At 40.4% G+C, this 26,674-nt stretch overlaps 1 protein-coding gene across 1 annotated transcript; it reads right to left on the bottom strand.

Annotated features, from left to right (window-relative positions):
- Positions 1-5,582: 5,582 nt before the first annotated feature.
- On the bottom strand, positions 5,583-25,699 carry MFSD11 (major facilitator superfamily domain containing 11). The gene is made up of 14 exons (XM_068654769.1): positions 25,465-25,699; positions 25,076-25,266; positions 23,556-23,611; positions 22,450-22,557; positions 21,938-22,017; positions 21,743-21,839; positions 19,475-19,533; positions 17,387-17,528; positions 16,763-16,803; positions 15,701-15,766; positions 13,649-13,774; positions 12,558-12,732; positions 11,430-11,565; positions 5,583-10,132 (listed from the first exon to the last, which is right to left on the bottom strand). The coding sequence occupies exons 1-14, from the start codon at positions 25,472-25,474 to the stop codon at positions 9,968-9,970; spliced, it is 1,452 nt and encodes a 483-aa protein (XP_068510870.1). The 5' UTR covers positions 25,475-25,699; the 3' UTR covers positions 5,583-9,967.
- Positions 25,700-26,674: the final 975 nt, after the last annotated feature.

The raw sequence follows: 26,674 nt of genomic DNA, 5'->3' as shown, positions 1-26,674 counted from the left end.
CCCCTGCTTGACTACACTCAGCATCTCTCCTCCTCAGGGGACTCGAGCAGACCGGCTCTTCCCCTCTCCGTGTGCTGCTGGAGCTTCACAGGTGCAGGGGGGAGCTGCTGCAGCCCCCCCTGCCCGGCCATCCCACAAAACCCAACGTGCATCCATCTCCCCAGCCAGGCATCCAGGGCAGAAAAAAACTGGGGTAACTCCATGGCACAGCCGCTCCCGGCCTCAACTTCTCCCGGCTGCTTTTGCAATCAGCCCCCAGAGCCCAGCTCGCCCCAAGCCCCCTTCCAGGAGCTGGGGACACGCACACAGCCCTTTATAGGGGTTACGCTGCTAGCCCCTTGCACAAAAACCAGCCTGGAGAGAGCTGCTGAAGCCAAGTCGTTAATTTTCAGGTGTTCTTCCTCGAGCTCAGCCCACCAGGCAGCCCCCACGCTCTCCAGAAGCGGACTCATGGTCTCAATGCTCCCATGGTGCGGGGGGAAAGCTGGGACAGGCTTTAAGCCACTTGCCCAAGACCAGCCAAGGAGCAAGGATTGGGGGCATGGAGCTCGAAGCTGTGTCTCTTTTGTGCCACGCACCCTCTGCTCCAGGAGCAGGACTCGCTGGCACTGCGGGGGGACAATCCCAAACCCCCTCGCAGACCCCACACCAGCAGCCACGGCCACCAGCGTCCTCCAGAGGAAGGGGCCCTCTCAGCAGCTCACAGCACGAGAAGCAGCAGCTCTAAAAGCAACCGACAGCTGCCGCATATTTAATCTCACGCTTGGCTACGAGCTGCAGAAATTGGCTTTCCTGTGCAACAGCAGCTGTCACCGCGCCAGCCACACCGGAGTGCCCGCAGCATCCCCAAACCTGCAGCCAGGGCGATCTGCTCAGCCTGACAAACCCCTCGGTTTGCTGCCTTCCAGCAGCCCGCTTGCTCTCTGAGGATTCACCTGATCTTGTTGCTCTGTTTCCCTGAGGGAGGCTGGGGAGAGGCGTTGCCTGGTCCCCAGTGCCACCGAGCAAAGTGCCACAAAGCACGAGCGACCTTCTGGGACGCGGATCTACAAGCTGCTCTGCTCTCTCCATCAGTGCCCGGGGTATTTGCAACAACCCAGGCCCTGTGCAGAGGAAGGATGGCACCAGAGGCTGTTCCTGTGTCTGCCTCCAGCCCCGAGAATGATAAATGACTCCCGCAGCCCAGCCGCAATTCATCTCAGCTGGCTGCCTGCTGCCTTTAGAGCCGGGATCCGAGCGCAGCCACCACTTAGCCTGGCCAATTTCCTCTGCTGATGCTTCACCCGTGACCCTGGCGGGAGAGACTCATTAATTACAGAGGCTGGAATCGTCTCCCCGGTAGATGAGGGGGGAGCCAAACGTGGGTCAGCAGCCGCACGGCCCCAGCAGAGCTCTGAACTCACCAGCAGTGCTGGGCTGCTCGGTTTGGGCAGTGAGGGTGCCTCGGGGAGGGGAGATGCTGCCACGTTCGGGACTTCTTTGGCAGCTGGAAGAGGCTCCCTGCCCACCTGGGGGCTCCCAGCACCTGCTGGATTTTGGGCAGGACTTGGATTCCTGCATCCGAAGCCCAACAGGGACCTGCAGCTTCGTGGCTCAGGGTCTGGCAGCCCGTGCCCTCACTCCGGGAGGGCAAAGGTGGTGGAGAACTCACACACACACACACCCCAGCCAGGTCTCTGATGTGCTTGACGTGCCCTGCAGTACCCTCAGAGGACAATGCTCCAGGCTCTTGCCACCCTCCAGAGCCCGCAGGATGAAGCTGCCGCCCCACAGAGGGCAGGGGATGTTTCCAGGACCAACCCCACCCCAACGCACATCCAAATCAGCAGCCAGCTGCTCCTGGGGCTTCCCCCAACACCACGGCACCTCCTCACCCCTTCCTGTGCCCTCCTCACGCTCCCCAAACTTCTCTTCCCCCACAGCCAGGAGGATTTGCTCCAAAACCCAGTCCTTCCCGGTGGCAGAGCATCCCCTGCCGACCCGGGATTGGAGCAAGGAGTTACCTGCACACCCAGGTGCTGATGAAACTCTCACCACCACTGTGCTCATCCCAGGGAGCCCAGCTCTGCGCCGAGCATCCTCAGAGCATTGCCTTCTGGCTGCCCCAGGAGGATGCACGACAGCCTCTGCAAACACAGGGGACAGCCTGCGCTCCGTCGAGCCTTTTCCCATCTTCCAGCACTCAGAAACAGGCTTAAATCCCCCAGCACAAAGTCTGAGAGCTCTTCTGCTGCTTCTGTGGTCATTAATTACGACAATTGGACCTAGGAGGGCTTTGTGTGCTGTGTGTGCAGCAGCCGACCAGCATCACACACACCCCACACCTCCCACTGCCCACCCGAGCCCTGAAGAAGAAATTGCTACAGGGAAGAAAAATGGGGAAAAAAAATACGTTGGCTCCCAGCATTTTCTCTCTTTTTTTTTTTTTTTTTTAATATATTTTTATTTTTTACAAGGTGCATTTTGAGAATCTTCTAACCTCATGTTATGAGGGAGGCTGCCTGGCAAGAGCTGGGCTGGATTTACCTGGAAGCCCTTTGCTGGCAGTGGGAGCAGGGGACCCAAGAGGGCAGCTTCCAGGGTACCAGGGGAAGTATTTTACATCCCAAAGAGGGGAGAGCTGTTAATGGGTACAGGCTCCCAGGACGGGAGCAGGGGCTGAGGACCTGCAAGCAAAGACTGCTAACGTCAGCTCCACCGCTGAGGATGCCCAGAGCCCTGGGCACAACTTCACTGCGCTCCAAAATTATCCTGCTCTGCAATATTTATCCTGCGTGAACTTTTTAGGACAGTTTATTCGCAGAGGAAAAGCGAATCAAGTATTTCAGAGCAGTGCTTTGGAGCAGGAAGCACGGAGCAGTCACACTGAGTATTATTGACACCAAGTCTGTAACTCCACCAGAGACAAAACAAATTCATGTGAGAGCTCGTCAATGACCCCCGAACACCATCATTCTCAATAAATACAGCCTCTCGTTAAAATATTGACTGTCAAACTCCACTTCCAGCTGCTTGGGATATAGCACAGGGTCCCAGCTCCTTGCACACTTTGTGTCCTCCTCCCTTCCCCATCCCTGGCAGCGGTGCTTTATTTTTTTTACCGCTGAACACAAGCCTTCTTATCGCCCAGCAAACTTTTAAAATCCAATTGCTTTCTGCATGAAATGAAACTCAGCCTGCACAGTGCCCTTTCCTCCGCCTCCAGCCACTTCTGGTGCGTGCATCAAACCCCAGCAGCGCTAGCAGGGAGCGTACCCAGCGCCGCTCCACGCTGAGCACCGAACACCCGCAGGGGCACCACGCACGGGCCTCTGCTGGGAAAGGGCAGCGCTGCGTGTATTCCTGACACAGCTGAGAAGTTGCAGAATTAGGCTCTTACAAGGTATGATTATTATAATTAGTCATAACTGTCATTGAGCTCTGCCTGTGATTGCTGCTCTACTTCACTCCGCATTGAGGTAGGGGCAGGACGCGAATGGGAGCACAGGAACATTCCTGTTCGGAAAAAAAGAGTTTCACTCATGCCATATTTTCCTCCAGAAATCCCAATTACAGCACAAGTGGCCCTAGTACTGGTGAGTTCCTAGTGCCTGCCCACTGCACAGCCCAACACGCCAAGGGAGAGCATCGGTCTCACGCCAGTGCCTGCAGCTCCAGAGGCAGAGGAGGAGTCCCAGCGCCCAGGGGAGGAAGAGCAGGGAGGAGGAGCAGCCACCTTCATCACGGTGTGCACGGAGAATACCCCGAACTGCAAGCACCAGCTGCTGCGTGTGTTGTCTGAGCGCAGGAATACATCAGAACAGTGGTCATTTATATTCCGTACAAGTATTTCACAGTGATCGCATACTGGGAAGAAAGATCATTTAAAAATGTAGTCTGCAAATTTCAGATTAGTGTCACAGATAAATTAGCAGTAAGGGGAAATGCTGAGCCTTCACAGCTGTCCTCCACCTGCACTCCTCCATCACTCACGCTGTCCAAAGAGGAGAGAGGTGCCCTGGCAGCTTGTGATTCCTCCCAGTTCCTCCCCCTTTTAGCACCATGCTGTCACAGAAGTGAGCATAACACGCAGCCCGGGGCATCCTCAGCTGCTGGGAGATGTGACACCAGCAGCAAAGCCACCAGCAGATGGCACATCCCACTCCCACCTCTGCACAGACGCCTGCAGGGTGTCTGACAGCTGCCTCCAGGCTGGCATTGCACCCATCGCACCGACTCCTCATCCCCAAATCACAGGGCCAACCAGCACGTCTGCTCGTAAAACACATTTAATAAAAAAAATCAGCAATTAGACATTTAGTCTGGAAAACGTAAGGTCACAGCAGTTCACTGGTTCAACTGAAGGACTGCTCGTTTTATTTCCTTAGCAGAACCATTCAGCACAGGAGCTCTGTACCAGTTATACTTCTGCAAGCACGAAACAAATAGTGATGTATGGTGGCGAGGCTCTTTTAAAGAAGCTATTATCTGTGTAATTGTTTTTGTTTTCTTTACATGAAGATTATTAATCATAACAAAGTCCGCAGGTCGGGCATTGCAAGATGAGTGGCTCTGACAATAAGCAGTCACCTTTGCCTTCAGTAAAGTTGCTTAATTGAAGCTAATTTCATTGAGTGACCTTAGCAAATAGCTGTTTCCCTTCATTATGACAGAATGAATGATTCTTCATTTAAGGCACAAGCTTTTCTATTCTCTCCCCCCTTTACGATTTAACTTTGAAGCACAAACTCCTAAATGTCCTTTTATCCAAAGCCTCAAAAGGGCTGAGTGCAATGAAAGCTAACATAGGAGGTTCTTCTATTTGCACATTTAAAGGATTTTGCAGTCAGCAATTGAATGTAGATAATTTATCTCGGAAATGAGAACACCAAGGCCACCTAGATGTCACGCTATGGAACCACAGAGGATTTCTGAGGAATTTGCAAGTGACAGCATCTTCAGGGAAAAATGCAGTGGGGAAAATCTGTCTGTCCTGGCTTCATGCCACTGGCACCTTCCCCTCTGCAGTCATGTTTTCACACACAAGCCAGTGCAACTGCATCGCAGTTTCTGATGGGACAACCACCCTCCTCACCTCCACCTGATTTGAGATAAACCAGATCCAAACAGCAAGCTGCAAGCCACAGTTCTCACAATTTCATGGAGTATCATGCATGCAACACGAATTCGATGAAAAGTAGCAGCAGGAAAGGACCCAAAGTCATGGGAAAGAGGAATGGAAGAGGAATCAAAAAAAAAAAAGAAGGATCATTCTCTTCTTACCAACAGGATCACTTTGTGAAAGATGGGTTCTTAAATCCACACAGAGATGGAAAGGTCCAGGACTGGATCAGCCACCCTCATTTCCTCATGACATTTCTCTAGCCTATGCCATAGCTAGAATTAAGTTGCTCAGAAAGGCTGCCTAGCACAAAACATTTGTTTTCCTAAGCAGGCCCTTACAGATGACAAAATACTTCAGAGATCCATCAGTTCAGACCATCTCTTTTTCTTTACAAAGTTGTTCCCCCCCCACCACCACCCTGGAATGTTTAAAACAGTTTAAGAGCAATTCAGATGACGTCACCAGCATATTAACAAAATCATTGTCTGTTGTTTTTATTTGCGTGGCTGTGACCATGTAAAGAAATATAATAGAGGCTGTTTTCATTCAATACATTTGAAATCAGTGTTTTCATTAGGATAAATGTGAGCCTGTTCTCAATTAATGCATCAATTCAAACCTAAACACACCTTCTGTAAAAGTAAAAGAGTTCTCAACCATTAGACTTCAAATGAATCTGACAATGTCAAAGTGTAAAGAAATGACAGGATAGCTCGAGGACATTCAACAACTGAAGTAACTAAGACAGCAGAGAAAGCATGAAACAAACAGAAATTGAGTTAATTCCAGCAGCTGCAGCTATGTGCCCAAACTCAACTGCACAAAGCATCCCCTCCACGTGCCTGCTGGGAAGCGTTATCCTCAGTTCAGTTTCATTCTGTTCCTCTTTAGGGCAGTTTCTTCCACTGTGATTAGCGCTTCTCTTGTGGCATCAACATAATTTCCAAAATTAAGCTTATCAAAGTGTCATTCTGAATTTATCTGCAAAAACAACAACCGACAGAGACTCACCCCTGCTCCTGAACCAATGCGGACACATCAGAACGACAAGCAGTCAACTTCTTGACTTCAGCTCCACCTTTAACTCTGCCTTTTTGGTTTTTTTCCTTTTGCCGACAGCAAACAATTAAACATTACTCTAGAAAATGTGAAGTTCTCTTCATGCGTGGCCTACTTTTCAAGCAGAGGCAAACTCCTAGGCAACCCCCGCAGCATTACTCACTGGCATTTAATGGAGCCTGTCGGGGAGCCACATTCTCCAGCTAAAGCAAGCTAGTGGGGTTAGCAGAAAGGCAAGTGGAGCTTTCTCAGTCTGGTCAACTCATGCAAGGCCCCAGATTTACAGTTTTCTACACTAAAATTATTCTTCACAAAGCTCAACCAACAAACCCCACCAGGAAGGTCTTTCCCATACAGCTTAAACTGGTCACAAAAATGTAAGGAACTTTACCAGCAGACTTGTAGCTTTTAAATAGGCACACCACAGGAGGGCTTCTACTAAGACAGGACCTCAGTAGAAGTCATGACTTCCCCCCCAAATATCCCTTATTAGTTTAGATGTATCAGCAGAAGATTATAAAGATCAGACTTCAAAAGAACATTTTAGAAATGATTCCCTTCTTTATCTCAGCTTTCTAACATAGGTTGTACCAAATGAAATGATCACAACAAAAACAAGAAGGACATAACTTAATTATGAACAAGGTCTAAAGCTGTAGAAATTCTCTTTGCATACATTCATATTATATCAGAAGGAAATCCAACTGGCAAGACAAAAATATAGATATGCTTATACGATATGCATGAAAGACTAATTTACAGCAGCTTCTTTGGCACTCAGAAGTCATGAATATCAGTTTTCATTTCCTCTTAGCATTTGTTTGAAAAACTTGGATGTGATACGTCAGGATATTAGACTTCAGTAACAATGTAAAAGGATACAAGCAGCAAAAGAGATGTTTTTAATAAACCTAAGCAAATTAATGTGTACTTTCACTTAAAGATAAAATCTCTAACATAAAACAAAACCATGATAGCACAAATACAGCAAAAGCCTTTTTTCAGATCCCACTGAAATAAACAGTAAGCTTACAACTCAGATTAATGTGAAATTGTTCAAAGATCAAGGAAGCAAAATGAATGGGGTATCGTCTCAGGGCTGGTAAATACTGATAAAAAGATTAAGAGATAGAATGATAACGGATGCCAGCATTCCTATTCTTCATACTGCTCTACCAAAAATTCTGACCAAGCTATTGAGTTCTGCTGTGTGGATTTTTATTACCCAACAAATCAAGAAAATAAGTGAAAGGCAATCATGTGTCATGGCCAGCTTGATTAACTGAGAACGGTTTCTTAAGATCAAAAGGTACAAGGTACACTTAGATAGTTAATAGTAAAATAAAAAATGAAATCCATGAAATTCTCTAAACTGCATCACAGATAGCCTTGTAAAACTTGTCAGAGCAATAATACTTCACTTCAATAACCCAATAAATAGTTCTGAATGGCCTTCTAATATCATCCAATATTGAGTCAGACCAAGCAGAACAGAAAGAGGGGAAAAACAAGAAAAACGTCTGATTCACATACATACTGAACGTGCACAAGTCCTAGTTCATTAGGATCCCTGAAAGCCGGCTTCAAAATGCTTGCTGAAGCTACACAAACTTAGAGATTTCCTTCAATTTCTAATAAAATACTTGATATGATTCTTATGCTGCAGATGAACACCACAGCAGTTCATTAAAAGGAATCAATTTTAAAAGCAACCTCATGAGAGGCATTACCTAGCTAAAATTAAGCTGCATCATTTTAAATGTATTTGTAAGTTACTCATTACCACAAGACCTGAGAATCGTTTTCCCTTCCCATGTACTGTAGGACAAAGTTGTTTCTTGTGGACTTTCAGTCCTTCTCTTGTTGATATGTACAGCAAAAACAGGTCCCACAAATAATCAGACAGAAAAGAACTCCGTATCTTAAAAAAAAAAAAAAAGACTTGATCACTTACAGTATTTGGGAGAAAATACAGATACATAGCAACAAGAGAAGTGTCATCACTGACAGTGTCCTGTCATCCACGATGTATAACCTACCACCTAAGATGTATACCTTCAGGTGTTCAAGATATAAATAGTATGGTTCCAATTACAGGAGAACAGGAGTGGATAAGAGCATTAGAGTGCTGCTACTCACTTTTGACTGAATACTGAACATCCAGTTTGACAAATTGGAATGACTTCAATAACCCTTCAGTCAACGTGTGCTTTTTTTTTTCCTTAACATTATTCATTAAATCTCCTGGGAATACACAAGGGCTTTCCTGCCTGTCCTTACATTTCTTTGCTTGCCAAATGTTCAGGTGCCCTCTAATCCTCCCTAACACCCTCTGAACTAACTCACAGCAAGAACCTGGAGTGAATTTAAAATCTTTCTGTCTGCCTCTAAAATAATTCTTTGCTATTTTATTGTGCATGAAGACAGCTGTGCTTCACGGGAGTAGTGCTGCATGCCCTGTGAGAGTAAAAGTGACAGCAAATGTCACGGGAGATACTGCATTCCCTCAACAAGTCCAACCTTGGGTACACCTACATAGTTATGACATGTAGGAGCTACTGACAAATACTCTGAGTCAACTTTTTTTTTTAAATGTCTTCAAAAATAAGACATTTGCATTCTGACTATACATAAAAAGGCTAACAGTACTTTTCTAAAAATAGGAGTGTCGAAAGACACGCCTTTCTCAGTCTTCCATATCTGCTCTCAGCTGTATCTTGTCTGCTGGATGGAAACAATGCTGCAAGAATTAAAGTCATGTAGATGGATAAAATCAAGGTGGTTTTGCGTTTGCTGCCTACATTAGACTACCATCTACAACAGTTCTGGATTAAGAGTTCGTTGCTGTGCTATTCAGCTTGTTTTCACATTTTGCAGAATGAGATTACAGTACAGTATTCCCAAAATATAGTGAACGAAACGCTTACGTCAATCGCCTCAGGTATTTTTAGACTATGCTGTAGAATAAACACCACAAGATTATTCTTACAGTTCACATTCTGGGTCTGTTTGACAATGCTTCCATCACAGATTATGATGAAGGTTTCAGCAAACTCAAAAGGACTATTTGGAAGTCTAAGATGGAAGCCATGCCTTGTGGTCCTTCATATGGCACCACCCTGAGAAAGTTACAGCAGCAACCCCAACGCAGTTCAATGCTGATAGATGCTGAGCCTACAAGCTGTTTCCAAATACCAGTCCTTCACAGGATCATGTCTTTAAGATGACTAAGTGAAGCAAATTCTTGTAAACAAGAATTTGAAGACTTTCAGTTAAAGTAGTAAGGCAACATTTCCCACAGAAATACTTCTGCATATCTAATTGCTGAACAAGTCAATGACGAATTCATTTTTCAGTTGTACAGACACACTCTGTAATAACACCTAATGAAAGTATTGCTCGTTCAACAGAAGAACTCAAGTGTCTGCAGAACTAGAACATAGGTAAAAAATAATATATGAAAAAATAATTCTGTAGTGAATAATAGAGTGAAATTAGGCAATTACACCTTCAGAAAGGTACGGCTTAGAACAGAATTGTTCAATACATAAGTCCCTATTTGCTTCCATCTCTAACACGGGATTTTTAAGAGCATGCATACCACACTCAGCTGATTAAAGAAAAAAGGCTATCAGACTTGGCATTTTTTCCTCCCATGTTTTGTGTTCAGTTAGACTGATGGCAGTTTAGGAGTAGCTTCCTCCATCTTAATCTCTTCAACTCGATCTTTTCACCTTCCCACATCACTTGGCAGTAGTGTGCCTCTGCTTTTCCTTACGTTGGACTACGTGTGGTGTATCTAGATCAAATGCTGCTGTACTCAGAGCCACGGGCACGAAGAGCCGCTGCTTTCCACTCCACCGTAAAGAAGGTGACTGTTCCGAAGAAGCCCACAATCACCATGATGAGAAGTTGCCACTGCAGAAGGAAGTAGTTGCTGTAGAAATATGCAACTGCTGCACAGATGGACTGAGAAAACAAAAGCAAAGATAAAGACCGTATGTGTAGATATCCAGTCCAGCATTGGTATATAAGGATGATCAAAGTGATATATGAACTGATACACATAGTTAACATGCATCCCTTGATACACTTCTTTAGAAGGTATGCCATCTTAAACTTCATTATACCTCAACATATGCCTTGATTTGATATACAACAGATTTAGTTTTAACTTGTTATTTAAATAGCATAAGCTATAGAAAGCGAACACCACATCCAAAAGCGTGTGTTGCATAGCAAGTGCAGTTCTCTGGTATTTCAAAACATTTTGTCTGGAAGCAACACAGCCAAGGCTTTAGGACAAAATCCAGAAAACCTATTTTCAGTTTTACAGCATCACAAAATATTCTATACCAAAATAGCTGGAAGTTTTGACAGGCATTGCTGCTCGCTTGCAGTATATCCTTTTTAAGGGTAAAGTTTTCATTAGAGCTTGCATAAAGAATCTTTACCTTTCCTGTCTATCTCAGATTTTAAATATCACTGAGAAGATATATAAGATGGAGCGGTGCACCAGAAAAAAAAAATATCACAGAAGATAAAAGCCCTAAGGCAAGCAATGATAATCTTTTAAACTGGACACACCCTGGACTCTCCTCCCAGCACTAATTTACTATGGCGTGACCATCCGTGAATAGTTTCAATGCCTTGTACCTCAGTTTTCCTACTGACACCTCTGATTAACACAGATCTTAACCCGTCAGTATCAAACAAGGTTAATTCCTGTGAGCAAAGTGATCTACCCAGAACACACATATGAAGACTTTTCACTGAGTCTCCAGCTAGCATAAATACATCCATTTTGGCATTATGACAACTTAAAAACAGGTTAAAAAAATATTTTTCTTTTGTCTGCATACCCACCTGGTAACGCCCAATGACATAACAACACCTGCAAACTCTCCAACCACTACTTAAACTTTTTTTCCTTTTAACTCAATCCTGTAACTAAAAACTTAAGTAAATAAATTCCATAGACAAATATTTGCATAAAACCTCAAACCTGCTTAACTGTGCAAGTCTTCTGACATTAAACAAGAGTTTCCAGTATTTCTAATCTCCCTCACAACTTGTAATAGCAGTTTGGTTACATAATCACAGCAAGCTATACAATCAAGCTACTCCTACTTGAAAACTCTTCTGTGAAAAGCCGGTTCACATCCTTTGTGGAAATAACATTTTCTTGAGCTCAATAAAGAAGCCAACATGATACTTTAATAATATTCCAACAACCTTACATTCAAAAAACTGTGAGAGGTAGTACCTGAACAAACTTAAAGATGGCAAAGGCAGGAGCACTGTCTTCAGAATACAGGAATCCTAAAATGCTGAGGAGTTGGGTATTAAAGCAGCTGTCTCCCAGGCCCAACAGAAAGCTGCAGAATATGGCCACCTCTTTGCTGAAGGAAAAAGCGAACCAAATTTGAGAATCATTCATTCAAACAGCTTACACAGCTACAAACTAATGTATGAGCCTACGAACTATTTTTTGGCAGACTTACTTGGAAATGGAGAATGGAAGAAAGTTATCAAACTTTAAATTTCACTGGAAAAGAACTGGGAACATTTGGCTGGCAAAAAGAATAGTTTCATCAGATTTTAATCTCTTGAATGCCAAGACTTCTGTTAGTATTACCAACAATTGATTCTAAACTGAATTAGAATTGCTAAAAACTCATTTTGGTGCCTAGAGCCACAAAGCCCACATGGTAGTGATCGAAAGCTAAGACACATATGGTGAAGTCACAGAAACTGTGGGAATACGAAAGAAAGACCAATTCATATTGCAGAACGATACTCCAGTTAAAAAAAAAGGTGCCTGTACAGGCACAAATGCTTATGATTGCATCTTAGCAGCTGTGCCTGCACAAACTGACAACACGAGCTTCATGCAAACTGGCAAAGATACACCCCAAAAGAAGGTTGCAGTGATGAGATAAGAAAGCTCCCTATATTCTTCCCCTAACATTGAGCAGTATAAGACAGGCAGAGCATGGCTCAAACTAGATCAAGTGGACTTCAACAAAGAGCTTTCAAAGACTTTGGAAGCTAGAGCTACAGGGCAAGGCTGGTGCTCTATGCTATTGTAAAACTGAGCCCAACAGTTAAACTGAGTTCCTGACATCTAGCACAACAGTTGTTGGTCACACCCGTTAAGAGTCATGTTCTCAAATGGCATAATTGCTGCCAAATATCCTCATGCTTTTTTAAATTCTTAAAATGAGTGTACACTGGTAGAATATCTAACATAAATATACCAAGAACTCCCAAAAGCCTTTTCTACAGGCTTAGTCTCTACAAAGAGAAGCAGCTTCAAGGAGTTTTCTGTTAGAAGCACAGGCTGTTTATATACATCTTGAGATATACCAGCCAGAGCAAAGAGCTTACATACCTTGGAATCATATAAGCAACACCATCTGTTCCTTCCATGGGAGCAATAGGGGCATCACTTGGCATGTTTATAAAAATTAAATAGAAGGCTATGAAATGAATAATGATGCCTAGCATCACAACAGGGTTCCTGCCAAAGCGATTATTCTTGCTCAGTAAACCAAAGATTCCTCCACCTGTAGAAATGGAAAAGGTCAAATAATTAAACCAGAACTGAAGAGATAAAGAACAGAACCAAACTTAAAATACTGAAAACTGAAAAATGATGAAAACATGCGGCAACTTTCCCCATGTTAAATGAAACCAGCCCCAAGGAGTTTGCCAGCTCTGCCAGACCAGCTTGCCAGATGACAGAACCTCTGGGTTGCTAGAGACGTCTGAGAAAATGTAGGCAGGGGATTTATCAGATGAGTGCTGAAGACAACACTTAACCTTTTTGCAAGATATTTTGCCAGGCTACTGTTTCCTCCAGGATCACAATGTTATGAAGTAAAAAGGGACAACCTTGTGCTTAGCTTTGGTAGCTGCAAAAACATGCTTCTCTCTGTGCAGCCAAGCTACTTGCCAACAGAAAATGTGTTTAAATGCTGCAATACTTGAGTTTAAACAAAAATATATATTAACACTATTTATATTCAGTTTTATTTAAAAATCAAATATCATTTAACACAAGCTTTTAAGAAAAATCTTGCGTATTTAATGAAAAACAGTTATCATTTAAATAATAAATGTAAAAGAGAATACAATATAAGAGCAAAATATCAAAAATGCTGAAAATTACCAAATGCAAGTTTCTCCCATCCTAAATTTTGTTTTCCTCTGCACTAACCCAAGAACACCACAAAATCTTAAGATTCATAGCCAGCAGTATTTCACATCCTACTTTGCATTCATTTTACATGGCATACGATATAATTCACAGTGCAATAAAGAACCATGCTGACAATTTTATTTGAGATTTTATTTTTTTTGTTCATGTAATCATTGCTAAAAGCTTGAAAGGCACTATTCAGCCAAACACAAAAAAACATTTTGAATAACTACAACATCTTAAACCCTTTCTCCTCTAGAAAGTGGTAAGTTTAGACTCACCTAAAATTTCTCCAACGCCAATAAAAATACCAGAGAGACCAATAAGGCTTTTCTCGTCACCACCAAACCTATTCACAGCACCAATACATGTTCCATATACTCCAGAAAAGAATGTTAATTCCAAGCCTTTGAAGAAAACCAAACAAAACTGACAGATGAGCTATTACAAAGCTAATGAAAAAAACATTGTGTCTAAATGTTTTTCCCCTAAAGTAACTTTCAAATACATATTTTAATGAGGTAAACATAACAGAAGGAAACAAGAGGATTTTTAAGCTATGTAATTACAATAATTTCCTATGCCAGTTTATGTAAACATTAGAAAAAACTGCCACTCTAATTAGTGTCAGATGCACTTAGAGTCAGTACTGCTGCTGTTGACAGTTCCTGTATACCCTTAATATATAGTTTGCATCTTTAATTCAAGATCTTTGGAGTTTCATTCAAATGGAAAGCACTATGTTCAACAACACTTAAAGTAACCGAGGAAATGAAGCAATTTCAGTTTAAGATGGTTTTCCCTAGATTATAGTATTTGTAAGGCCCCTGCATCTCCAAATCCCAATAAATAGGCAGTATTTTTAGACTGAATTGCTTACTTTTTCCAAACACACATAATGAACTGAGCAAGAACAATTTTTTAAAATTCTTTCTTTCTATTGTCATTGTTGTGAAGAAAAGTAATGTAGCAAAAGGAACCAGTGTGAAAATACTAGCTTCTTAATGGAAGTTATATTTAAAAGAATATAAAGTGTAATGCTTAATAAAAAAAGTTATAAACTAAATCTGTTTCTCATTCACCCGTCTTTTGTCATTGCAAAAACACAGTACACCATTTACTGGTCTACCAGTAGCAGGATATCTGACATGGTGTGTGAACTGCACAGCCTCAAAGCTGTGATCAGTCTTATTAATCAGACTATATTGTGGGGGGGGGACGTAAAAACTTTTGTTGACCTTAACCTGAGCTTTCCTATAAACTGGCAATATTGACCAGGAGCCACCAGATGGCAGCAGATGGTTCTTCCAAGCTGAACTGACTTTTTCCACATACCTTCAAGACCTATTTCAAATTAATCAGGCAAGACCAAACTCCCCGTTGCCTCATTATCTTGCTTCACATTCCTATTGTATGAGGACTTCAAGTTAATTTGGGTTAACACAACACTGGAAATGCTGTGAAGTAACTTGCAACTCAAATTAGTAGCTCTTAAGTCAGTTTGCACCGCTATCACTACTTCCACTGGAAAGTGACTGCAAACTTTGGCAGACCTTATGGCACCGTTTCTAATTTATTCACATTTTAAGGTTTCTTTTCACCTGCAAGACTTAATTTTTCATAATGGAAACTCAGAGTTGAGGTTCGAAAGATACATCTATCTTTCCAAAAACTTAATTTGAATATTTTGAACATTTTATTTTATTTATTTTTGTGGAAGAAGTGCTTTCATATACAGCAAAAATAAATGCATTTTTATTCTACAGCTCATAATCTGGTCTAACAATGGCAGGTCAAGTTTAACTGAAGTTGATAAAAAGAGAGCTCCTACCACCGTAAATACTAAAGACAAAAATGGCTTAACTTTTACTTAGTCTTTGTTTTAGCCTAGGTTCTATTGGGAAATCCCCCACATCTCATTACAAGCCTAGTGAAGGTGATACTGAAAGTGTAATCTGCAAAAACTGTAATTCAAATGCAATGTAGTTGGATTGAATATAAACCATAACCTGATAGCACCACATCAAATTACATTAAAATTAGCTACATAAATTTTGCCTAACTCTCAATTTGAGTGACCCTGAAGTGTACCAAAACAAGTATTATTATATGCCAGTGTTAGCAGCGTTAGGTACACCTCTCCTCTCATACAGGAACACTTTCCAGAACATAGAAATGTCATAAATGAGTAACTCATTCAAAGATAACTGAAGTGTTCAAGTAACATTTGTGGAGATACAGAATCACAATTCACTTTATATGGTTATTGGTTAAAATCCCTAACAATGCCCCAACACTACTATATCATTACACACTCTCTGCTTGCTTCATACCTGTGTAGGCTGTTGTAACACTGAGAAGCAGAATCTCCTTGGTGAAGCTTAGCTTTACAGATCTCTCTATAAAGACATAATAATAGAAATTAATACAACTTCCACTAACATTATGAAGAGTATCTGCACTTTCTTTTGCTCTTTGCTTAAAGCAGAAATAAGTTGAAATTATTCAAACTATGACTTTGCTGAAATAAAAAAAATTACAGAGTGCTAAACAGACAGACCTTGACTTGTGCTTTAAAAAAAAAATGGTTTGATCCTAAAACTTTTTTTTTGTAAGAAATGCGAGAGAGGGAAATATTAAAGTAGGAGATGCAGTTTTCAAACGATCTCAGAATTAGCAGACAGTTTTTTTGTTCTTGTTTTTTCTTAAACTCACTGTATTTTTGTACTCTCAGTTCATGGTGATTATCTCCAAAAAGAATGCATACTTTTTTTTTCCATGAAGATCTTCATGTTCTCAAAACAAACAGTCACTAACATGCCATATCAAACTTTGTAAAACTGTAGACAGTTCAGTTCAAAAATGTTGACTTAAATGGTATCATTTGGTGACAAAATAAAACAATATACAACTTCTCTACTAACATAACAGCATAAAGGAGAAGAAAACTTTACTTTCATGTGCTAGCTTTCCCAAGCAGTGACCTGCTGTTTTTGAGCTTATCCGTGTAAGTCACTGTAAATCTTTGCTTGCAGTCCAACTTTGTTTCTATGATACAGCCATCTGGAAGGAGCACTTTTGAAGCATAAGAAGCCAGCCCAATATCCATATAGAAAACTGAATTCTTATGAGGCTCAGAATTCAGTCCCATAACCCTATGTGAGCGGTCATCGCTGATCTGAAAACCATTGCCATTTGGCATTCATTTTCTCCTGTAGACCAGACCTGAAGTTCTATATTTGAAGTGGAATAACTGAATTCTTAACCTCATCTGCCTGCAATTTTTTTTTGTTCTCATTGATTTGTACATGATCACACCTCAGCAGAATCATGGAAAGTTGCAAAAGATATGTTAGTATTTTTTTTTGAAGCAACTCATATTAAATAGTACTTACTAAAGGCATCCACTGCTTTTGTCATTTTGTTTTGTGCAGACCTGGGGAAGCAAATGACTCAGTCAAAATGGGAAAAGAATAGCCACATTTCATTGCCAAGCTGGAAAGCAACTGAACTCATTTTTCAAAGTGACTGTATATTTTTAGGCCAGCATTATATACCAGAATATGCCAATATATTGTTAGAAGTTTGAGACTTTAAACTACTGACCACAAGTTGTATTTGCTTTCTGGGCAAGTGAATGCCATTCAAAAATTAACCTACTCAACAGACCTTCTTCTGAGCATTTTTCACAATGAGCACTTTTTTCACTACTTGTTCATGATGTTCTAACAAATTCATTGTTCTTTTAATTAAACAAAGATATCTAAAATGATGTCTCAGACAAAACTGGACGGAATCTGTCTGCCTACCTAAGCATGTCTAACGTATTCAGCTGTGGCATCTATACATTTAGAAAAGATGCAACAAACGTATCAGTATGCAAGAGAACTTATAAAAAGGAAGGGAATAATTTCTGCTCGTTACATCCCTTAACCTGGACTGATAAGGGCAAGAAAGATGATGATAGGTAGCTATATGTTTAACAATCAGCAAAGAAAACACTTGCCATAAACACTTACGAGCTTTCCCCTGGGATTTCATTAGTAGAATCTGCCTCCCCTGGAGCTTTTGTGTCCTCTTGTTTCCTAATCAGAAAGAAGAGAACTGTGCCCACCAGACTGATAACAGTCAGCGCAATGAAGACAGTTCTGCGATCGCTCTCTGGAAAAGCAAGTAAGAGTCATAACTAGATGTGCAGAAGTAATTCAAAGTAAGACAACTACCTTCACAGAACTAATACAGGGATACTTCTTTGTGTTTAAAATGCATACCAATTTTCAAAGCTTACGTTGCATATGGAGCAAAAAGAACCCAGCTGCTGTTAAATTCCTATCTCAGTTTTATGATGCTCATAAAATATTGTTATGTTAAAGAGTGTTCCTTAATTCTCTCACATGCTATAGCCAAGGAGGAGCCAATTAGCAATGGAAGTGCATAAATTATTAGAAGAATAAAGTATGTCTTTCAAGACTTGTATAATTTAGAGTAGAGATGACAAGCTATGCCAAAACCTTTCAAATTTCTAAAAAAACTCTTACCAGCATCACAAATGTTAACACTGTAACATCAAACTATTAGGCCTGTAAACTACAAAGGCCTTAAAACCACTGAAACCTCAATAACTGACGCGGGACATAATGTGTAGATGGAAGAAGGTAACTACTGCCCTCTGCACCTGCTCTGGCACACTACTCAACTTGTTTGGCACAGGAAAACCTGCAACACCAAAGTCATTCCTATTTGCAAACATTAGTGAGGGGAAAAAAAACACCAAGAAACAGCAAATAACTGTGACAGAACTAATTAAAAACCTGAGGACATTGCCTATGCTTATATCTACCGCACTTTAGCTTAAAGGTAAGCAGGAAGCTGTTCTATGTCAATTAAAAATAACCAGTGAATGATTATAGATCAAGAAGAAAATGTGCTTCCTCTTGAAAATGTCTATAATGTTCTCATAGAGGTAGCAAAAGGAAGGAGGAATTGATTTTTAAACAATGTCAAACCTTCCAAAACCTACAGCTATCTTTTAATAAAGAGAAGTCTCAAGACATCAGGAGTGTCTTCCATTTAAAGATGAAGGTAAATGTAACAGCAGAACTCTGATAATAAATCGCTGTATTCTGTGGTTAGCAAGGGCAATGAAATCTAGAATGCACAGAACTTCAAGGCCTCCTGCACTTTCAGTAGCGTTCAAGTCTCTGTGCTAAAGATGATGGAATGTGGGAGCTGACCTTTCAAAACTAACCTGTGCATTGCTACCAAGCCCATGTCTGTAGAGAACCTGAGAAGATATATCTAACAGAGACATTACTCATTTCAACAGAGCAGCATTTCTAAAGCATGATAATTATCATTTAAAAGTTAACATCTTATTCCTGATCGAACAACTTTTCTAACATATAAAAGACAAGGCTATTTCTGCTGTAGTCATTCAGCTAGATATTTTAGTTTGTAAGACCACAATAATAATAAAAAAAAACCTCTCACAATCATTACAGACCAGGTCAATTAACCCTGTTTATTAATAAATTTCCAGCAATTTTTTTGGGGGGGGTAATTAAAATCTTACAATTTGCTCTGTTTTCACTATTGCAGCTTTCTTAGCAGATAGCCCTACACAGCTTGCCTTACTGACTTCAGCAGTTACCAGAAAACTTTATTCCTTTATTTCATAGGTTAATCAGTCTCCAATCTGATTTATAAGGGTGATCTACACTGGGAACTTACTCTGGAATGGGATAGCATTCATATTAAACACAGGCATTCCAGAACACCTTTCCCAACAAACATAAGTGTTTTGGCATGCGTGTGCACAGAGGAAAATCCCAGGGTAGCTACCACAGAAAACTTCATTCTGAACTAGCACTCTGAACAACTTTGTAGGAAATATCCTAAAAGAAGTTATCCGAAGCGCAATGCATGCAGAAAACCAACATACAAAATACAAGGGCTGTGCGTACTGTGGAACACTGAGTCAAAACACCCTCTAAAAATACAGTCTATTGGGAATTGTAGAAGTTTCTTGCTGCTTTCCAGTTATTTCATATGTTTGTTCATGTTACTATACACTGAAGGATAGTTTCCCACAAACAAGTAATACCCACCTGTTATGTAAGTTTTTCCTTGCCAAGCAAAGTATATGTAGAGGTTTCCAAAAAACAAGCTGCAAACAAAAAAGACAGCACAGGTGAGCAGCACTTTCTGTGGTTAGATTAAGGTTATAGCATCATGGTAATACTATTATATGCAAAAGTAGTTAAAGAATTGTGAAAGAAAAAGAAGCTAATCATTCTCCACATCAACTGCTAACTCCATACAATATTTCAAAGAGATTTTTTTTTGCCATAATAGTAGGCATTCATTTTTAGGAATCAATACACAACAAGATAGCAAACCCAAGGAAATTAACCATCTAAGTTGCTTCTCTTCCTGATTTTGTTGAGCATAGCTTAGAAAATTGGCCTATCTATAGAAAGAATGTTGCAGTGCTTCCCTAGGAATCACGTGCCTTGCCTGAAATATTGGCCCAGCAATGCTAAATTGGTTGTCAACAGCTCAAGGAAAATTCTGTTTCGACCTATAGCTTCCTGAAGTACATTAACTCACAATAAACGGTGACTCAAAACAGCCTAAGAGTGAAGCTTCCTCATGTAAAACCATGCATTTTATTTCCTGTGAAGCACAATTAGTTGGGATTGTAGAAATTGCTCCTCTGGTAAAGTACCAAGATGTTAATTCCTGAACATGAAACTTAAAGGACACAACAAGCACACCACTGCCTCATACTGATGTTCCATTAATGCAGCGTTCTATCTCCCCAACAGCATTAGCAAGGCAATTTAGCACAAGCTCAGCAGCCCAAACACTATGATTCATTCCCCTCATTACCTCCCAATATCCAGAATTACTGTACAAGCCGTGGTAAGAGGTATCTGCCTTCAGGATACATTTGTGGACCTGCCATCAATGAATTTCTTTGCTCCCTTTTTGGTTTTGCTGACACTGCCCAACTTCAAACCCTCCTGTAGCAGCAAGTTCCACAAGTTTATAATCCGTTGTGGGAATAAGCACCTCAGCTGTTCCAAACCAATCCTCCTCCAGCCTCACCAAGCAACTAGAGCTCCAGCATTTGGTGAGTAACAGCTTTACACTCAGCTCATCTGCCACCTTCACGTTTTGGTAACCCATGAGTAACCCTCCTCAGCCACCTTCTCTCCAAACTGACTGGCCCAGCCTTTTTAATGCCTCTTCAAATCTAGAGCTCTATTTTCAAGCATGTTGTTGTTATTTTTCCCTATACTTAAACTGCGTTACATTCTCCCGAGATGGATAAACCCTATCTGCACAAAACATTCAAGGGCAAGGTTTCTTAAGGCAGGAACACAGCATCCATCCACTGCCCTTCTTGAGGCTGAGCATTTTGTTGGCTTTTATTAGTTGCTGCAACACATTAAGCTTAACTTCAGAGAACTATCAACAAAAAACATACGCTTTTTTCTCTGACTTCCACCTGCCAGTTCTACCTTCAGCATCTTCCTTTTGGAAGCTCATCAGGGAGCAGCATGGTTCAACTGCTCCCTCAGGGCGAGAAGGCTAGGAGCCAAGGGGGGGTAACACAGCCAGCTAGGAAGGTGCCTTACCAGCTAGAGGCCAACTCCACGTCCCCAGGTAAAGAAAGCCAAAAGATAGACTGTAGATAGGGTCACCCAAGAGACCAGAGCATCAAACAAGCTTGTGGTGATAAGGCAAGCCAGAGATCAAGACAAAAAAAACAATCCACAGGCCAGAGTCATAATCAATAATTGTCACACAGGTCCACAGTAACAATGCAGAACTAAGATGGGAAATCAGTTTGTGGATTGTGGTCCAGATCAACAGGGCTTAAACCAGACGCAGGCATGCATGTATCTGAACTGGAGACCAGTTCTCCTCTAGCACAGCTCCAGAAGAAGTAAAGGCTCAGCACTGAGCTTAAATGGGGGCACATGGGTGGGGTGGGGAGGTGGTGGTCCCAAGTGAAGCAGTTCAAGGTCATTAGGGCTCATTAGTATGCTCAGGATCCTCAAACAAATTAACACAGCCCTCTGAAATCAACAAGATTTCTATTACATACACCAAATGGTCCCAAAACTGAAATGTATATTTTTAGCGCATCAAAAGCAGAGACTTGCAATAGGTAGCTCTCATTTGCTGTTCTGTAATGCACAATAGCAACAGTATTTTTTCTTCTAACTTTCCCTTCTGCTTCATTGACTGCAACATGCCAGTGGAGGTTTTTTGGTTTTTTGTTTTTTGATGCAGTCTACCATTTATCAAAAAATATAAAAAGTAGAATGTGTACACAACCAAAAATATTAACAAACAAAGATTACCTGGACTGTAAGAGTGCCCAAAATACTCCACTGTTCCTTCCAATGCTGTTTTCATCAGAATTTACAGTCAAGCAATTTCCCTGTGCCGTCCATAGTACTGTCATATACAAAAGATATTGGTCAAGAAATAGAAGTGTTTTAGAGATATATTCAAATATAGCAAAGAATAGTGAGCAGGGTAAGAGCAACGCTTACCAGCAGCTGCAATGCCAATAAAAACAGAAGCAGTGTAGAAACTCCACGTAGAAGGTTGGATAAAAACTGCAATGTACAAGCTGGAAGAGAACAGATCTGTTTATTGAATGTAGACTTAAAGTGGACATTCTTTGACAAATGGGTATCTTACTTGGCTTCTTCTAAATCCTCTACTGTCACCCAAATGACCTTGGAAAATAGTTAAGGTCATGTGTGAAAAAGGTAAGCTTTTAACTCCACCAAGCATGCAAAATGTTGTTACTGTAGCCATTAACCTGAGACCACAAACTGAACTCCGCAGTCAGCAAAGTCTGGAAATGCTGAGGAAAAAATACACTCTGTTTCCAGTAGCCTGAAGGACCTTGAAGTTACTCACCTCCTGACACATACACTAGCTCTGCGAGACACTTCGCTTAGCCAGTGCAATTTCATGTATGGCAGAGTACTTTCATGTGAAAAAATGACAGAAAGATATTTCAAAGAAAGCAGACAAAATCAAAAATAATACTTACCTATAAAATAGGCCACTAACAACCATGGAGAGTTGAGGTCCCACTATTGCAACCACTGAAGGTGAGAAAAGGTTTGATGCCGAGAATACTCCATAAATAATGGACATGCTGCATAAATAAAAAACAGAGATGGTTAAGTACTTAAAATACAGGTTATAAATACAGCTGGTTTAAGAAGACTGCTCAGTTGATTTCTAAGTATCAGTATAGATAACTTATGTAACTGCCTAACTTTCATATTCAAATATTCCCTTCCTTTCTCTTACTAATTACCTGCAATCATTGCACTCTGTCTAGGAATATAGGAGTGTACAATGTTTCTAGGACTGATGAATCACATCCCAAACTATTGCAGGCCAGCACATCCTGTCATTTACAACATGGATTTGTCAAATTGTGCCTTACCAACAGTTACTGTATTTTGTGCCCAGTACTTCTACAAGAGAAGGTACCAAAACCTCTTTCATCTATTAGTGAGGTTTTCAGCGTCTGTCAAATACACCATGGAAATTGTATAGATATATTTTGTGCTAGCAATACTTTTAATTTATATTGAGACTGTAAATCTTTCACAGCAGCAACCAGGTTTTCCTATATGACAGATCAATTGGTTTACAAAAGCTCCCTGATTGTACCTGGTGAGTCTGGCTATGCCAGTGCAATAAACAATCAGATTGGTATTTTGCAGCTTTGAACCTTGCTTCTCTTCTTGTCTTTCTGATTACTCCTTAAACATTTACATTGCAGTATTTCCTGCAAGTTGATCCAAACAACCCATGCTACACAAAGGCACAGAGGTGTACACGGACAAACAACCAAGGCTTTAGCAAGTTTTAAACTTCATTCTTCATCTCCTAAGACAAAAAGCTGAGAATGTGATGACTGCATGTCTTTTCTCCCTACAAAGAAAATATCCAAAACGGGCATGTAGCTCAATTAGAAATTAATAATTCAGGATAAAACTAGACTAAGTGTGAGAATGCCACATTTTAAACTGCTTTGAGTCAGCAGAACGCTAGAATCTCTTGAGATTATATCTCTACCAGATGTAATTATAACTAGCTTCATCCTGCAAGGAGCAAAGTAGTAAGATCTGTGTAAATTACCTCGTGTAGCCGCTGCCATGAAAATCTGTGCTGTTTAAATTTGTTATAACAGTTTGCTGTGAGGAGAAATCAAATGAAATAATGTTAGAATGCCTCTTGTAAACTGAAAACATTTGCATTAGTTTGAAGTCAGTATTAAATGTTAGAAATTATCATTAACAGACCCTACAAAGTACTTAATTTAGAGTGATAATTACAACTCACAACACCTCCACACTGACGATGAAGGAGATATTTGGCAGGGAAACATTTATATTTGAAGCAGTAATAAGTATTTTAGGATTATATTATGATTTCACCAGAGGGGTCTTCAAGTATTTTCCAAAACTTGTTTCACAAAACACCTCTCTTAGATAACTATGCATGACTATCTTCATGTAAAAAGTGGGGGGAAAAAAGGCTGAAGCTGTACTCTTAATTTAGCCTGACTCTTGGACTTCAGCTAAGAGTTTCCATTCTTTCTGTCTTCCTGTCAACACCCTGTTCCGTTTTTTTTTTCCCTTGAATCAGCTTTAGTGATCATGAGACCATGTAATGAGCTGGATTCTCTGGCAGATCTTATTGAAAATCACTTTTAATGACTTTAATGACAATACAGTACATGATTGCATGATTACTAGGTCCAATTCAGTGAGATGCTATAAATTCATGGCATAACAGAACTTCTATGTTCACTGTGCTGTACTTAAGTACTGATATATGGTATCATGTTGTGCAATGATTTTAACAAGAACTGTTGTAAGCAATTATTTCTATAATGCAAGGAAGGGCATTTATACATCTGAATCCAGAAAGGATTCTTCTTACACGCAAGAAAAGAGAAGCTCTAAGGCCTGTAAGCTCAAGAGGTATGTTGAAGTCTAACAGCCTTTCAAGCATAAAACTATATTGAAAGTAATATTAACAACTAAGTCAGAGGATCTGGTCTATCAGAATCTAAGCATTTAATCAGTAAGAGTGCAGTGTGCTTATATTAATAAATGTGGATTATGTTATTCCCAATTTTGCTTCAGCATGCAAAGATGCACAAGATATACTAGCAGTAAATTTCTTCTTCAGATGGAACGTGACTTGGCAGATCTAGCAATTGTGGAAGTCTGACTATTTGTCAGATGTTATCCTCATACCCCTCAATGTCTAAAGAAACTCTAGGAGAAACTACAGACATATTAAAAAGGGGTTAATAATAACATCTTAGTCAAATATTCTGAAAGGGACTGTGTAGGAAAATCAGAAATATGAAAGATACAACTGTTAAATATTGCAAGTGTCAAAGCAGACATTGAAGTTCTAACATTTAACATGATTAATTAATTTTCTAAGCAATCAGGCACAGCTACATATGTAGCTATACTAAAGAAATAAACCGCTTAAATATCCAGTTGATCAACTTAATCTAGTTAATGCTAAACCTAAAGAAAGGAGAAAAAATTATGTATTGTATATTAAAAAATCTCCAGTAAAGCAAAAGACAATAAAACTGTGATACAAATGCGGCATGTTTTGAAATTCACACCTACCGCAATATTTCCACATGTTTGAAAAGCTGTAAATATAAACATAAATGAGACTCCCAAAATAAGTACGTTGAAAAGTTTTTTTGATTCAGGAGACATTTTGTGTTTTCTTGCCAAGTCCTCAGCTTCAGTCTGGAAAACCTCTATTTCCCTTGAAATAAAGTCCGTTTTCCCTTCAGTTTCCACTGAAAGTCCTGTTTAAAAAATAAAAAAAAATAAAAAGAAAAAGAAAGAAAGAAAGAATGCTTCAAAATTTATGATTACTTATTGCTTCTTGTTAGTTCTAACAAGAAATCTAGCGACTGTCTTAAATAATGTACAGCACAGGCAGTAACTTGGAAAACAAAAAGGAAAATAAAGGTTCAAAAGGTAACGTTCAAGCTTCTCCCTACCTTCTCCCATGAAGTTAACAGAGCAGGCTGCAGTTACTTCGTGACATCTCTTGCCACCAAACGAAGCTGTTTTCCAAATATCAAGCTAGTTAATCAACGCAGTTTCTTGCCATTGTTCTGGATCAGAATTCCAGCCAAAAGCTGTTAAATCACCTGACAAAGGGAAGATGAGACATTTGTACACACAAGTCATTTCCATGTATGTTGGACAGGAAATCGGGAACATTTCACAATACGGATCAGCTGACCCTGCCCAGAAAGCCCTTGTGCACTATGGGAAATGCAGTTTTATGAAAGTACACTTTTTTTTTTTCTTCTTCTCTACTTGAGTGTGTGGAAATCTGCTGAGTGACTCCTAAGGGCAAAAGATTCCCACTTCAGAGAAACCAGTGTTAAGTGCTTCAGTGCTACCAATGCACATGTTCTGCTCATTGCTTCTGCCTTTCATTATCTTAATGATTCAGGAGAGGAAACAGTCTTTACAACATTTCACTGCTTTGTCTCAAGCAACTACATCCATTTTTAGCGACGATAAACGCTTAATATTCTGTTGTTTGTTTGTTTTTATGGTATTTTTCACTAATAAATTCAAGATCAATTGATCTTTTCATTTTGAAGATCTCTGTTAAAATATCAGCAAAATTAAAACAGGGAATCACACACCTATGGACCTAATTGTTGCTTTTTACTGTTAGAATCTTGTGTATGTTCTATCGAAACATAAGCCCCTCTTAACTGCCAGACAGAGAAAGGGATGGAAATCCAGAATTGGAGTAAATGGCAAATCACAAAATTTCACACCTGCTATCTACAGTAAAGGACTAAAACAAAATCCATACCTCAGCTACTGTGTTTAGTATTATTTTTAAATTCTCGAGTTGTATTTTCTAAAAATGTAAATTTTACCTTTTAAACAACTTTTACTTGAAAAAAGTCAATGGGACTATGCAGAAGCCGCTTTACAAAGATGAAGTATCAAGGTGCTGTTTTTAATTCAGGTGAAGCTAACTTATTTTCCTACATTAAGTATGTACAGTTCAGCTGGATTTTTAAGATCCAGCTTTTATGGTTACTTTAAGCTGTCACTAAAAAAAAAAAAAAAAAAAAAATCCCATGTTTCCAATGTCTCTAGCCACTGTGTTCCACTCACGCTGCTTTTTTCCCTTTGTACTAGCAAAAAAATTCACCCAGCTACATGGAAAATTGAGCT

This window comes from Anas acuta, chromosome 18 (genome assembly GCF_963932015.1).
Source record: "Anas acuta chromosome 18, bAnaAcu1.1, whole genome shotgun sequence".
NCBI lineage: Eukaryota > Metazoa > Chordata > Aves > Anseriformes > Anatidae > Anas > Anas acuta.
The sequence above is the reverse complement of the archived record's forward strand: the minus strand, read 5'-3'. Positions and strand labels throughout refer to the sequence as shown.